The 16,669-nt window shown below is 33.3% G+C and overlaps 1 protein-coding gene across 12 annotated transcripts in view; it reads left to right on the plus strand.

The window, feature by feature from the left end:
- The window catches only part of CNKSR2 (connector enhancer of kinase suppressor of Ras 2), a 276,921-nt gene that overhangs the window by 145,188 nt on the left and 115,064 nt on the right, over positions 1–16,669 (plus strand). For 8 of the 12 annotated variants that reach the window (XM_021080286.1, XM_021080287.1, XM_021080292.1 and 5 more), the window contains exons 9-10: positions 4,965–5,111; positions 15,357–15,490. In XM_021080286.1, the coding sequence (XP_020935945.1) occupies positions 4,965–5,111; positions 15,357–15,490 (281 nt within the window). The remainder of the gene's footprint in view (positions 1–4,964; positions 5,112–15,356; positions 15,491–16,669) is intronic. The other 4 variants (XM_021080290.1, XM_021080289.1, XM_021080297.1 and 1 more) reach the window with 1 other exon arrangement.

Raw genomic sequence — 16,669 nt, forward strand, 5'->3', positions numbered from 1 at the left:
GTTGGAAAATCAGAATTCACATTCACTGATGCTACTGGTCTGTGAACCAGATTTTGAGAACAGCTATATAAGAGGATGTCATAATGCCTTATGTTTTAGAATCAAACAGACTTGAATGTGAATTCTGATTTTCCAACTTACTGTGTTTTTAATCTTAATTTCTTTTTGCTTCAGTTTCTTCACATGTAAAATTAGTTTAATAGTTTACTTCTCAGGGCTGTTGTAAGAATAAAAATATAGATAAAAGAAATGTAATATAGATATGAAGAATCTATCTTGGAGTTTATGTCGTGGCTCAGGGGAAAAGAATCCGACTAGGAAACATGAGGTTGCGGGTTCGATCCCTGCCCTCCGTTAAGGATCCAGCGTTGCTGTGAGCTGTGGTGTAGCTCGCAGACGCGGCTTGGATCTGGTGTTGCCACTGTGGCGTAGCCCAGCGGCTACAGCTCCGATTAGACCTCTAGCCTGGGAACCTCCATATGCCACGGGTGTGACCCTAAAAGGACAAAAGACAAAAAAAATAAATAAAAAAAAGAATCTATCTTAATGAATTACTGGTGCTTGATTATTCAGAAACTATTAGTATGGGTGAACTGAACTGTTGGAAATAAGGAGCAGGATTGGTTAGAAAGATTTGGGAGTCATGCAGAAAGATGTTAGTGGAGCTCTGGGAAGAGAGGTATAAGAAATGCTAGAGGTATAAGACTTAGCTTAGAGGCAATGACTGCACTTACTGGTTGTGAGGAGAAAGAAAAGATGGAGGACAAGTAACCAGAGATGTACCAGGACCACATTCCTTTACTCAGGCTCATTTGTTATATGATCTATTTGCACTTTCCTACCCATTCTGAGTATTCAAGTTGGAACATACCGTGATTTTGGAAGTCTAATCTAATCATTTAGGCTGTATAAGAATATTTAAATATCTCTGTTGTTGTTGAATTCACTTTGTCACAAGTCAGTGAATTCCTTTTTGAAGGTCTTTGTTAGAATGCTTTCCTTCATTTGTATCCCAAACCCATTATCTCTTAAAATTTTGTACCTTATTTAATGTCTCCCCATATTAGTGGATTGTACTCTTATATTCAAAGCCACCAGGATCCTAGGATCCTTCTTCCTTCTTTCAAAGCTCTCTCTATCTTCTAGTACAGAAAGACTTTCATTATGGCCCATGTAAAGAATACTTTACAATCATTTTTTTTAATTCAGGTCTGTCACACTTAAAACTGTAGCCAGAAACTCAGTGAGGAAATGGAAACCTAATCTTGAAACATTATTAACAGGCAGTGATATCTTTTACCTATTTTGAGGTGTATTAACTCTGATCATGAGGTTTCCCAATTTCTTCAAGTTGTAACCCATATACTTGCCTTATTTCTTCATACCATCTACTCATGTCCCCCAGTAATCTGTAAACCATAAGTATCTCAATAACAGTTAAAGAGAACTAAGTTTCTTTCAAGAATTAACTACACTTAATTATATGTTTGAAGGTATGTTAGGATATCACAGAACCAGAGCTTGGAATCATTTTTCCCTGGGGTTCTAGGACCTTGCCATATTTAGCCTTGAAGAGAACCCAATAAATGGGGACAGTTGTTAAGAATAATATGCAGTAGAGAATACAGAAAATAATGATCCAAGTCAGAGAGTTTGAGAAAGGACTAAGGAAAAAAGATTATTCGAATGGGAGGCTTGTTGTCTGCTTGCTGTTTATGTGTATACAAGTACTGGGATGAGAGTGATACAGCTAAAAACCTGCCTGTTGTGAAGAAGAAAAACATTGCACGTAGGCTGGGATTTACTCAGCCAGCTTCATTCTCATTCAATAATTTTTCCATGAACCTGGCTTAACTCTTAAGTAAAGTATCAACTGAAATCATTCACTGAATAAAAATATCAACATATAATGTAGTTCTTGACCATGCATAGTTGAGTAATAAGTTTGTTTTTCTTTTGATGGTTGTGTAAAAGTATAATGAACAGAACGGATATCATTTCCTCATCATCACCTTTTACTCTTTCAAACAGTGTTATCTTTCTGGTTCTATAAATTTTGTTGAAATTTTCCATGCATAACAAACATAATTAGATAATTCATAAAATTCATGATTTTATAACTGGAATATTACTATTCATGGGCTACGTCCATTTATTGATTGTTTTTATCATTTATTAAAAAATAACATTTATTGCCTAAAGTTCAGGAAATAAAAGTATAAAGAAGAAAACATATTATTGTAGCTTTTTTTTTTTTTTTTTTTTTTTTTGGCCACCACCGAGGCTATGGAGTTCCCAGGCCAGGGATCAGATCCTAGCCACAGCTGCGGCAACACCAGATCCTTTAACCCACTGTGCCCGGCTGGGAATAGAACCTGCATCCTGGTGCTGCAGAGATGCTGCCGGTTTCGAAATGCCACAGTGGTACTCCTATATTGTAGTCTTTGTTCCCCTTTAATGTACTCATTGTAGCTTTCTGTGTTTTCTATACATAATTTTTTTTACAAAAGTAGAATTACATTAGCTATTTTAAAACTGACTTTTTTTACACAATTTTTGTATCCCACACTAATGGATTTTTACATAAAGTACAGTTTTTGATTGGTTTAAAAGTACTCCAGCACACATGTTGCACATTTATCTCTGTTCTTTTATCCAGTCATTTCCTTGTAATAGTGGAAGTAGAATTTAGGAACCAAAGATATATACTTTATATCGGTCACTTTTCTTTAAAAATTGCTAATCTTATGTCAGAGTGGGAAAGCTGATTGAAAAGTAGAAAAGTTATATAATTTTCTGCCATTAAATAACATTCAGGTATAAAATTAACCAAAGTATTATTTTCTTATCAAAAAACAATTTAACTTTCTCATGGGAAGAGAATTCTGCCTTTTGAAATTGTGTGTTCAAAAAGAGCAGAGAGAAATTGTGAAAGACCAGGATGAATTACCCTGAACATTACATGGGAAAACATCATCTAGCCTTGAAAATTTTCACCTGGTCCAATGATTATGACAAAATAAAATGGAAAGAAACTGATGAATAAAAATCAATGTGTAATTCATTGTCGAGGGTAGATATGCTGAAAAAAAGAATATGGTCATCATATTGACTGCTTTAGTATAGTTAGTGATTATTTGAATAAATAAAATAAATAGTCAGTGTGGTTATCATTAATAAGTTTTTCATAAACTCTGAATAAGCAGTATGTTTTCTCCCTCCAAAGCTGGAACTCAGAAATCTGCTCATATTTTTTAACTAACTTTACTTTGACTCTTGGCTCATAGAAATGCTGTAGAGATACTACTTAGCTATCAGAGGAATCAGAATCAATGTAATGTACCTTTGGGGACATAATAATCCCCACTTATATATAATGGGAGACATTTGACCAGTTCCACTACTGTAGTTGATCCACATTAGTGCGATTATTTTTTTTTTTACTGGCAAGTATCATAATGATCATTTAAATTCATATCTGAGACCCCTGAAGTTTTAAGCATTGTAATATCTTGCTTCTTTTTTGTCCTCTTTCCCTTCATCATCACCCAGTTCAGCTATTGTAGAGGTTATAGTTTAAATGAGTGGTTACTCATATAAACTAAAGTCTTCCGTTGTCCTACAGTGGCTGCAGTCCAGAGTACCTCTTCATCACAGTCTCTGGGATCTGTGCTTCCTTTCATGGAAGGGCTCATTCTTTACAGTTGGAGCATTATCTTCCAGGAAAAAAGATGATGAATAATGGACAAAGGCAACCATTCCCTTTCATTTGGGCGCTTAGGAAGAAATTTGTGAAATTCTGCTTGTAATCTAGGATAAATTTTGACCCAATGCATTTATATAACACACATCCTGGAAAATTCTAATCCATTAGAATTGGAATAAGAAGTTATTCTTTCTTTTAAACTTTAGAATAATAGATATTTAATGTGTTTCTTTAAATCATAGTTCTAGAATTTAGGATAACTATATAACCAGTATGACTTAAAGGCAAGGTAACAGGAGTTCTCTTGTGGTGCAGCAGGTCAAGAATCTGGCATTGTCACTGCAGCAGCTTGGGTCGCTGCTGTGGCACGGGTTCATTCCGTGGCCTGGGAACTTCATCATGCCACATGTGCGGCCAAAAAAAAAAAAAAATGCAAAGTAGCAAAAATTATTCTGTGTTCAAAAATTTAAAATGGTGATAAGTAATTTAAGATGGACAACAGTTGAGCCAGGTTTCAGAATATTTATCAAGTACTTCGGTTTAATTATACAATATGTTTTGAAGTAATATTCAAGTAGAATGGCTTCATTAAATTTAGCACATTATATTTTAAGTGTAGAGGGTCTTTTGGAACACATTTCCAATAGCTGTTGCCGTAGAGTAGCATTACCTTGTCATTTCTTATTCTATCTTTATATCATGGTAAAAGGTTTATTTTACTGATGCTGATTTCCACGCATCAGAATGTTGCCTTGGAGTGTCAGTACCAGCTACTAGTGGTATAATGGCAGTCTGACTTAGGGACACTTGTACCACGTATCTCTAAAAGATAGTGATGAGAAAGCATGTGGTGTAGTTTGTAAGCTGAGGACATTGACAAATCCTTGTTTTCAGGCATGCAGATTTTTAAATAGTACTTGTGAACAGAGGTGGGATGTAGACCTTGTGCAGCATTAATGATGACATAATTTCTTTAAATTCTAAATTACGCCATTGGTAGGATATCATTTTAGTCTGCTTTGACTGGTTAATGCCCATTATGTTATCTCATAGTGATATGGACTCTAATGCAATAACATGGTTAATCAATTCGAAAATAAAATTTCTTTCTTGAGTTTATTTCTCCTGAAAATTGATAGGATGGTACACCAATTATGTGATTTTCTTTTTTTTCTGACTAATCTTATTAAAGGGGGAGAACATTAAATCTTTGAATACTGTACCTCAATTTTATTGTAATGATTTTGCTGGTTACCAGGTGGGGTGGCAGTTGAAAAATTTGGTGAATGCACTACGAGAGGACCCGAGTGGTGTTATCTTAACTTTGAAAAAGCGACCTCAGAGCATGCTTACCTCAGCACCAGCTTTACTGAAAAATATGAGATGGAAGCCCCTTGCTCTGCAGGTAATGAAGCTTAATCATAAGTCATACACCATCATTTTAGCCATAGATTATCGCAGTTAATGCTTCTTTATTGTGCCTCATCTCAGCAGCATATGGATTAATCTTGTATGCTTTTGAAAATTTGTTTGTGAAATGATCTCTTCACAGCTTATCCTAATAGCCTTAATTGGAATGAAACCTCAAAGTTACTATATACCTAAAACCCAAATGATAAAGAACTCTGCCTTAATTCATAAACATTTAAAGCATAATTCCAAAAAACCACATTATTTGAAGCCAAAATATGAATAAAAATGAAAGTGAGAAGTTTCACTTTGTGATGTAATCTTCTATTTAAATGTTATGCCTGCATTTACTTCTAGAGACTAGACGATAGTTAATAGAATTCTTTTAAACCAGGTCATAAGATTAATTTATAAATAGTAGGTAAAGACAGTTTCAAATAGTAATTAAAATGTACCTATTATATTCTTCCTGCCTGATCATTTTTTTCTATCCCACCACAGTACAGAAGCAAAAATAGGGAAATTGTTGCATTAGAATTTCTGCATTTTTCTTCAACATGAAACATGACTCTAAAATTACTCTAGATATTGATAAATTACATTCATTAAGACCCAGAGGTATCTAAGAAGTTATAAAAATACTATTCTGCTTGATGAAAGGCAAGGAAGTAATATATTTTCTTCCGTTTCAGTGAGGATTTAATCTTTAAACACATCGTAGAGGAAATTTTTGTTCTTCAAAAGACTTGCATTTTTAAAATAGAAGACTATTACCTTCCATAGAAGTTTAATTTTTAAAAAATTTAAATTGCCCATTAAAATAGAACATTGCCCATTGTTCAGATTAAAAAGAAAAGCAATAGCAATAGGTGAATATGCCATTGTTTTCACTGCTATATAAATCACTAAGTTCTAGATTAGCACCTTATATCATTCTTAGTTATTTTTCCCTAAAATCTTAGATTCTTCTTTACACATGAATGGCCTTATAGATTGTAATGATTTCTCATTGTTAAAAACTTTCCTACTTCTTGGCCTCAGAGTTACATTATACTTAAATTTAAATAATTTAAAAAATATAAAATATTCTAGCATTAAGGTCTTTAAAATTTTAATGTGAATCTGTTTTCAAATAAATATATGTAAAACTATATTAATGTGTCCAGATGCATTTGACTTGCAGTATATGTTTATTATCAAAGATTTTTGATGATCATTAAAGTTTAGAGCTCAGTGTTTGACTCATTAATTCATAGATTAGCAGATAGATTTTCCCATCACATCATTTTATTTTCTTGCTGCATTATAAGTTGCTTTGTTGTTCCACTCTGTAGTTTTCTATTGACATGTCTTCCCCAAAGATCCTTCTTCAGAGACCAAGAGGTGGAAACCCTGAAGAAGAGGCCCACACTTTCAGCCATTAGGCTTTCTTCTTTCTATGTGTGGCTAAATTTAACAACTTCTCTCTAGTCCCTTCTGTTTCACATTGAGTACCAAGTAGACAGGAGTTTCTTGTTGATCCGTAAACTCCATTTAGGGGAATAGCTCTTAAAAATAAATTGATAATGTCCATTTTTAGATTCTTTTCTACAGGCACAATCTGGAGAATTAAGGTAATGACAGTATCTAATTAAGAATCAATTTTATATAAAATGCTGAAATAATTGAAAGACCAGCATTTCTTTTTTGCTACACATACATTTAGTGTGTGTATTCAGAACTAGAGAACAAAGACTTTAATTTTCAAAATTACTGTACATCTTTCCTTAATTATAATTACAATAGATACTTAAGGCACTGTTTCTAGGTTCATTCCTAAATGCCAGTAGATGGGCCTCATCAGATCACTAATTATATTTATTCCTCATTGCCTATTCAGTTACTCTGAGTATATTTGTAAATTTACTTTTCCAGAATGCTGAAATCAGAAAAAAGAAAATCAGCATTTACATAAGTGCTTATAATATGTTGACATTTTTGTAAATGTGTTGTTTACACTGAATTTAGTTCACCTAAAATGTATTGTCCAAGTCCAACCCCTTATAGTTAAACAACACTTTTAACTGGGGCTCTGGGGAGGAGTACCTGCTTTTCAACTTCTTTGAAAAAAGACTTTTTGCAGAGCAGAAGAGTTTTAGTTTTAATTAAATGCTTCCAAGTGCTGGTAAAACAAAGTCTTAGGAGTAATGGCAGTGAACAAGTCCTCTAACATACCACACCACCACCACCACCACCAAATATCCCTGAAATCTATTGTGAAGACCTGAAAGTATGCCATTTCAGAGTTTCTTGTTGATCTTATGGCTTTGGCCTGTGCTAAAATGCAAAGACCAGAAGCATAATGAATATTTTGATACAACCAAAGGTGGACAAAACCTGATGGTTCCATGATCCGGAGACGGAAGATAGACTGCTTCCAGAGTGGGAAAAGTCAAAGAAGTAGTGGGATGAGAAGGTCTTACAGGCAGTTCTGGACTCTTTGTGACTTTGCCTGAGGCCACATATTTTTCCTGGTGGCTCAGGAAGGACCTCAGATGTGAAACATACATGCTTACTGTAGCAATAGTCCTCTGTGCAGACAGAAGTACCATTCTTACTGTACTCCTGCTTCTGGTATGTGTATGAATATATTGGAGCTAAAATACCCATTAACCCACCTAAATATAAATTTCAATCTTCAAACCTTAAGAATTGGACATTAGGTTATTTCTGTTTTCATAGGGTGTACCAATAGTCTACTAAGAATTATTTTAAATAGAGATTACAAAAAGACAGTCTGTGACATTTATTTAACCTCAGTATGTCTATTTTATCTTTATACTATACCAGCCTTAGCATTTTCAGATAAAATATAACAAAGTTTCTGCAGTATGGAGGTAGATTCTAATACATGTTCAAAAATGAATAACTTTATTCTAACGAAGAAATAATTATTTTTTAAAGCAATAAGAAAATAATATGTACCTACACAAGTAAAACATTGTCTACCCAAAGGTAGAAGGTTTGTAAGGAATATGTTTTAATGAAGTCATTTTATTTCTAAAAATAATCTAAAACAAGTGGTAACTTCTATTATTAATGAATTTCAATAATGAATTTTAACTTGGATTTCCTTTTGAAAATTATTGATGGAATTACATAGCCAAATAAGCAAAAGCATACAATTCAACTTCATGCTCACAGAGCAATTTCATTAGTACATTTCATTAAATTTGGCAGCTCTTTTGTTAAATTCCTGATTTCTCAAACATTTTCCAATACAACTGAAAACTTAAATATACCTTAGTCAAATACTACAAGCACACTTAATCTGGACTTGAAGTCTGTTATCATCTGCATCCATTTTAATATAGTAGAGATGTTTTACCAGAGGTAGAATCTTTTATTCCAAGAAAGTAAACCAGTGATTCCTTGGTTTCTGAGAAGTGTTTTTAAAACATGTCCTTAGTAGCACCCTCTACTTAATGTCCTGGATTTTGGTAAGCATGGTGTTTGCTTATGGTCAAGTTCTTCCAAGTCCTTGAAAAAAATCCCAGGGTATTATGGATAAACCTCAAGGTATATTTTTTGATTTTTTTGTGGCTTAAATTAGCATGCATAGGTCACGAGCTTGCACGGGTGGTGTCTTTTTCTTAATACAAACTATGTATGGGAGAATTAATTAGCTGGACGCTGGCAAGAGAAATCATCCCTGGGGATCAACAATTTTTAAAAAAACATTTAGGAACCCAGCTTTTTTGGTGAGAATGCATCTCAGAAGTAATCACTAAAGTCAGGGCTGGAATTTACTATAGTGATATACGTTTCATTTAACACTTTTTAATATAATATCAAGCTGTATCATTAGAATTGTTCCTAAACTTTTCTAATCCATAAATGTCTTATATCGGTGTGATAGTTTCTTGTGAGGTTTTGTGCTTTTCTCTTTAAATTTTATTGCTTAGCATTATCTTGATACTTAAATTAAGTAAATTTGAGCAGAAAAATAAATGGAAAGCATATAGTCATAGTAGTTGATTTTGTCTATCAAATTGGTGCAAAAACTGAAGAGCACTGATTTAGGTACATTTCAAATACATACAGATATGAATGTTTGAAGTCATTCTGTAAAAATCAAAAAATATAAGCAATAATGAATTTTTTATATCAAAGTTATGGGTTGGGGTGACTTAAAAAACCATTAGTAGCAAAGTTAATTTTTCTGACAGTTTCATTTTGAATGCATGTTTGAAGGGGAAGATAACTAATATTAGATATGACACTAGAGAAGAAAATAAGCTTTAACTAAAAATGTAATTGTACTCACTGGGAGGCAGAAACAATTATATGTTTTACATGCTTAAATTAGTAAATAGCTGCAAGCAGTTGTCACATCAAATTTTTGTTCACCACTGTTCAAGCAAATTTAATTAAAGGATGTAAATAACATTTATGTTTTTCAGCCAAATGCTTTTAAAATGTTAACACTGACTACAAATAATGAAAACTTATTTTTTTTACTTTCTTTATTCTTCAGCTTCCTAGTCCTTCTTTAGTTAATATTCTAAAAATGATGTTTACTGTAAATTAAAAAAATTCAAAGTCCAGTTTTAATGTTGCAGTATTAACTATGCCAATAAACTGGACAGCACAAGAATAAATACACTAGTGATAGTCTTAGTAACAATGTGCAAATTTTGATGATTAACTGGAAAAAGCCATTTTGTAGTGACTCTAAGTCTATATTAGTTATGTATTGTGTAACTATGTACCTAATTTTATTTTATTAACCTATAGAGAGATAGCTTCCTGATCAAATCTAGGGTTGGAAAAAATGTTTGTTTTCTTTGTAGTCTGGTAGGAGAGAGATTACATGCTTAAAAAAGAAGAGTCAAACCTTTTGTATTTATAAATTTGGATTCTAGAAAAGGCTGTGAAAAAACAGAGTGGGAGAATTTTGAATACATTTGTTTCTTGCAGGCTCTTTTCAAAAAACTTAGTACTTAAGAAAAGCTTACCCAGGAAAAATTATGCCCAATTATTTTCCAAATTAGATCTAACATTCTTTATATGATTGAGAAGTTTATGAGATTATATGCAACGTCTTGCCTCCCAAAATCCAGAATACATTTTCTCTGGAGCGTTTGTTTAGATGATTCAGAGTTGCTAACATGTACTTGTATTGGGAATCATAGTAAAAATGTGTTGGAACTGAATAAGGACTTGTGTGAATATTCTGTGCTAGAATAATGGGGTATTGTGATCCATTTGAGCCTGTACTTATTTCCAAGATAAATGGCTAGGTTTTATATTTGATGTAATCATTCATATTTCAATGAGTATTTTCCCCCTGGAAGACAAAGCAAACTCTTTGTGATCTTTGCATTAGTGAATTTTAGAGACAACTACATAATGTGTAATGCACTGCTTTCATCTTTCACATTGGGGCTGTCTTTATGTCATTTGTTTCTTCAAGACTTTATATAGCTCTATGAAAGCTGGGTCACTTAACAGAAAAAGGGACAACTAAATTAAGATCTTTGCTTGCCAAAGTTGTTAAAATGTTTCAAATAAAACCTTTAACATCAAATGTACTTTAAGTATAGACTTTCTTTCCTCTTAAAGACCATAGGGTTTCCAGAGGTACATTAATACCTTCCAGATGTGCTCAGTTACCTTAGAGATGTAGGGACACAGGGTAAAGACCCTAGCCATCAGAGGATTTAAAGAGATTTCAGAGATCCCTTGCAAAAGCTGAAAATTTTATTTGACAATAATCACAGTCTTCCAATGATGTTTAAACTGGCATAGGATATTATTTCTAAAGTCATCATTCATGATTCAGGGAAAGATTTGTGCCATACCATAATGTGGGATACAATTTGAAGGTATTTATATATAGTTCACACTGACAGTATGAAAAATGTACGTGTACGTTTTACCTAATTAATTTCTGAGTCCTGTTCACAGTAGTAAGTTATTAATTGACCTAAGGTTATACATGTATATTAGAAGAGATGCATATGATTATTTTATTTAGGATTTGGATATTTTAAGAAATGCATCCTGGTGCCCCTCAAAATCTGTCATAGACTTAATTCAGAAGAGTAACAACATATATGCAAAATTTGTCTTCTCTGTTGGAGCCTCACTGAATCTATGGAAGGAAGGCTTTATGTTAGTAGGACCATTTAGATATGAAAAATAGGGAGTTCCCATCGTGGCTTAGCGGGTTAAGAATCCGACTAGTATCCATGAGGATGCAGGTTCAATCCCTGGCTTCACTCAGTGGGTTAAGGATCCGGAATTGCTGTGAGTTGTGGTATAGGTTGCAGACGCAACTTGGATCTGCTCTGGCTGTGGCTGTGGCTGTGGCTGTGGATGTAGCGAAGGCCAGCAGCTGCAGCTCCAATTCAACCACTAGCCTGGGAACTTACGTATGCAACAGGTGCAACCCTAAAAGAAAAAAGCAAAAATAATAGTAATAATAATAACAATAATTTTATGACAGGTTCCTTCCAGGAAATAAACCAACTTGGATAGAATCTAAAATGGATCCATTTCATGTTTGATTGCATACCATAGTGGATCCAGTTATGAAGCTTTATGCTTGCTTGAGTAATATGATGCAGTCTTAAAGTACCCTTGTATTTGATCCATAAGTGATGATTTGGTTTTTAATTTTCTTCCCATGCAGATTTTACCAGTATAAGAGAAAAAATAAAAATGGCGAAGCGGTAAAATAAAAGAAAATATTACCCTTTATTTCTACTTTCTTTCCTTAAATTGGAAATTATTTATAGTGTAATAGTAACTACTTTTCTTATACTATGTTGTGAACAAATGATTAAAAGTAAACGTTGCCACAGTAGGAAAAATTATTCTTCTGCATTATTATATTCACAAATTTAGGTATTTTTTTCTGAAGCTTAAGGAATGTGCCTATTAAATTTTGAAGTGAATGCTGGAAGAAATTTTTTGACTTAAGGAAAGCTGTATTTGTCACTTTTTGTGTATTTTCACGTGCTCAAAAGGTTATTGGTGGTAGATTTAATTTTAATGGCACTTGTTACAACGAGGAATTTCTCACTGATAATTTCAGCTAATAGTATCATTTATTCTGTGCTCAATTTAGTCACATTTCGCCTATCTTTCTAATGTTCTTTAATGCCCTTTTCCTTCATGTAGTCATTTAATTGTACCTTTTCAATTCTTGTCCATAGTTAGAACGTTTTCAAAAGATAATCAGTTATCACAGATTTCCTTTTGGGTTCAGTAGCTATTTCCATTTTTTCATGAAGCTTCTATTTTACCATACTTTATTTTTCCATTGCTCAATGTCTTTTTTAAAATGAGATTGTCAAGAATAATGTTTACTTTTTAGTTTGGATTAGCTTGAGAATGCTAGTACAATTAGTAGACACATAGTGAATATATCTACCATGTGTTTTACTTAGTACACAGTGTACTGATTAGCCAGATGATGCTGCATGGTAAACCAATTAAAATGTTTTCTCTGATTAACCAGTATAAATAAATAAAGTAACTATCCAGTGGAGTTAAACAGCAGGATTGACTAATTTCTTTTTTCTCTGAAAGAGCAAGGTTTTTTTTTTCAACCACTTGTTAATGAACCACCTGGCACAATCAAACTTGTTATACATTTAAGCACATTTATGAATCTTTTTCTTCTACATTTTTACTAATTTAACTAATTACATTAACTGAGGACATTAATAGCAAGGCCTTGCTGAATATAGAAACCTAGAGAAAATATCAATTTGAAATACGTCCACAAAGCTAATGTTTAAAATTCCTGGAAGAGTAAAGGTACAGATACCTTAAGTGGACAATGCTGGTAATAGTCCAAGAAGAGTAAAATATTTTGTTGGTCCTTAGCTTACACTTCAGGGGTATTTAAAATATACTTGTAACCACTGACTACTACTTCTTTTTTCCTTCCTTCCTTCCTCTTTGTTTGGGGAGGACAAGCATAGGTACTAACCAAGAAAATTCATCTTTAGTTCTATAGATGGTGAAATAAAAAGAGAGAAGTCTTCAAAATAGAAAGTAGTAACCCTAAAAATAGAAGAAAGAGAATAAAAATTTGTTAGATTTTTAAAAAAAAAATGCTTAGGTTTTTAGAACTTGTTTTTAAGGTCACTTGTAACATTAGGATAGCTTAAAATAGCATATTAGAGCATTTTAAAAGCAAACTGAGGGAGTTTACTGGTGGCTCAGTGGGTTAAGGATCCAGCTTTTTCACTGCTGAGTCTTGAGTCACTGCTGAGGTGCAAACACAGTTCCTGGCTGGGGAACTTCTGCATGCCGCTGGAGCAGATTAAAAACATTAATTGATTAAGTAATTAATTGAAAAATAAAGAGCATACTGAATATGTTTTCTCACAGTGCATCTGTTATATAGAAAGTTTTGGAAAGTAATATACTGTGTTTTCTTTACATTTATATAATGATGAAATTTTGGTTAGACTTGTTTAATGTCATCTGTATTTAATGCCAAGATGTCCTGACAGAGAGGAAACAATTACAGAGTCACATCACAGTATCTAAATACTTACAGAACCTGTCGTTCAAAGATCTGCTGTAGAGAGAGGCATGCAATATATCCTTAGACTATAATTCTTTATTTCCCCAGACTTTCTGTTTTCATCTTTATAGGTAACTCCTGATTATGTATATTAATTTCAGGATTTCCCATTGCTGAATTTTTGTTTATAAAAGATAGGCATAGTTTAATCAGACACTATTCCAAAATCAGCATAAACATGGTAGTCTTTATTGTGTACTTTCAGAGTATAACAAAATTCCTCAACATGTATACTCCCTGACTTTATTTTTTTATATCATATAAGATAGAATATTGTAGAATCCCCAAATAAATTATCAATTATTTTTCCCTTCTCTCTCTCTTTAATTTCTACTTCACATAGATTAAAACTTAACCATCATTTTGGCAGGATGTGTGATTTCAAGCTACTAAGGTGAGCTGTTTAACAAGGAAGGTCAAAAACCATGAACTGAGCCATAAACTATGTAGCCTACCCCAATGACCTACATTGTACATTGTATTTATGCTTGGCTTTTTATTTGTTTATCTGTACAAAAGTATTGTCACAGTATAAAATAGTTGTACTATGCCATTTTTTGAGTGTCCAGCAGCACGTGTTTAAATTATAGAACTATCGGTCTTATATAGATAACGCAGTGTTTTCATAGTGGCTAAAATGGCAACATCTTGTCATGTGAAGACACAGTTCATTTTGTGATCATTATTTTTGTGTTTACAATTGCATAAAAATTCATTTTAATGTTATTGTATATGTAGGTGACCAGTAAGATCTGTAAGATAAACAGGAAAATTTGTGAATTTCACTTTAGAATAATTCCTTGAACCACAACATCATTTCGAAATGCTGTGATGCTTAGAATTGGGAGTTAATGCATCCTGATGTAATGCAATATATATAGTATCTTAATTTTTTTAGCTTATTTAATACTTAATACAGGCATGAAAATGAGATCTATAGGTATGTGACAAAAAATTACTTTAAACAATGGTAGATGTGTGTGCCTTTGAAAAATGAAATGATTGTGTCACATGTCACACTAATCGCCATACTTTGATACTTTTGAAGATGTACCATAAAATGACTTTGAGAAGATAGTTTTGTTTATATTTTTCCAAAAAGTAAATTTTCCTAGAAAATATTCTCTCGCATTGGCCTTTCGTACTCCATTTTTGTAACCTTTTCTGAGAATCTGTGACATTCTACTAAGTTAGGAGTATGGTGTATCTTTGGGGGGACAGGATCTGAAATATCTTTCTAAGATATCATTCAGGATGTGAGTGAACTAATCCTTTTGGTGGTTATTCTTTATTATCATTCTTTCAAAGGTGGGATTCTAACAAAGCAAATTTAAATAAGTTTCTGACTGTGAGATAAGTCTTCCCATTATGAAACCCTACGTGGTACTCTATTACCTTACAAATACCTTTTGCCTGGTTGTGCCATAAATTAAGGTGAGTTAGGAACTAAGTGGAAACCTGTAAAGTTATAAGTTATTTGTTTTTGGAGATTCAAAGGAATATCCATGTGCTAAATAACATGCTTCTTGATTTCAGCCAAGTTCGAAAACTTTGCAGAAATCGATCATTTTAAAATGATAACTATATATCATTGTTGTTGTTGTTTTGTGTGTTGTTTGTGTGTGTATGTATTTTCTTTTTCATTTTAACCAGCCTCTTATACCTAGAAGTCCCACAAGCAGCGTTGCCACGCCTTCCAGCACCATCAGCACACCCACCAAAAGAGACAGTTCTGCCCTCCAGGATCTCTACATTCCCCCTCCTCCTGCTGAGCCATATATTCCCAGGTATAAAACTAACCATCTTGTTGTTCTAGGTAGCTTCTAGCTAAAGACTAACCTAACTGCATATAAACTGTGAAGTAAATTCTCACGGAATACCTTGAATATTTTCTCAGTTAAGAATTCCAAGCACAGTGGTTAACAAATCCGACTAGGAACCATGAGGTTGCGGGTTCGATCCCTGGCCTTGCTCAGTGGGTTGACGATCCGGCGTTGCCGTGAGTTGTGGTGTAGGTTGCAGATGTGGCTCGGATCCCACGTTGCTGTGGCTCTGGCGTAGGCCGGTGGCTACAGGTCTGATTAGACCCCTAGCCTGGGAACCTCCATATGCCGCGGGAATGGCCCTAGAAAAGGCAAAAAGCCAAAAAAATAAAAAAGAATTCCAAGCACATTCTGGAAAATCATCGAATTATATAAAATCTGGTTAATAATAATAATAACAATAAATAATTTGTATTAAACTACATTAAATATCTTATAAGTATTATCTCAGGAACTAATAGCAACTACTATAAAATAACAACTAGGATTATATTAGTAAGTAAAAAATATGTGAAGCTCTTTGGCTAAGAAACCTTGGGATATCTCTGGTTACTTTGATATTGTACTTTCATATTTTTTTCTAAAAGGCAAAGTTATAGATAACTTTATGCTTTCTTAAACATATGTAATGAGGAAGATTTTTTTTTTCTTGAATGATGATGAGGGAGAGTGTTTTTCCCTCCAAGTACCTCTGTATCTCCAATTTCCACTTAGTTCACTAATGTTTCTTTCAGAAAGTAGAGAGAGTTTGCTGGAGAATGAGTTGCCTTTAAAGTCTATTTTCAGATTTCCGGAGGCTGTATCTCCGTTTCATGTTCCAAATTCCTATTTGAAATTCCTGGCAGGTGGAAGAATATAACTTTGTGCCGTCATGCATTCTGTCCAAAAGCATTCTGATTTCCAGCCTTGTGGAATACAAAAATTATGGAAAAGGGCCAGCACTAAATGGGTATAATTAATACCAATCACAAAGTATTTGATTCAGTTTTTAAATTAGTTGTGCAGTCATTCTAAAACAGTAATTTAAGGTCCCTTGTTTTCAAGCTATAATTAATATTAAATTTCTTCAGTAAATAAACGAACTGAAATTCCTTATTTTAATTATTTTTCCTTATTCTTTGCTTTAGTACACCTAATGTCTCA

The sequence above is a fragment of the Sus scrofa genome, chromosome X (assembly GCF_000003025.6).
Source record: "Sus scrofa isolate TJ Tabasco breed Duroc chromosome X, Sscrofa11.1, whole genome shotgun sequence".
Classification (NCBI taxonomy): Eukaryota; Metazoa; Chordata; class Mammalia; order Artiodactyla; family Suidae; genus Sus; species Sus scrofa.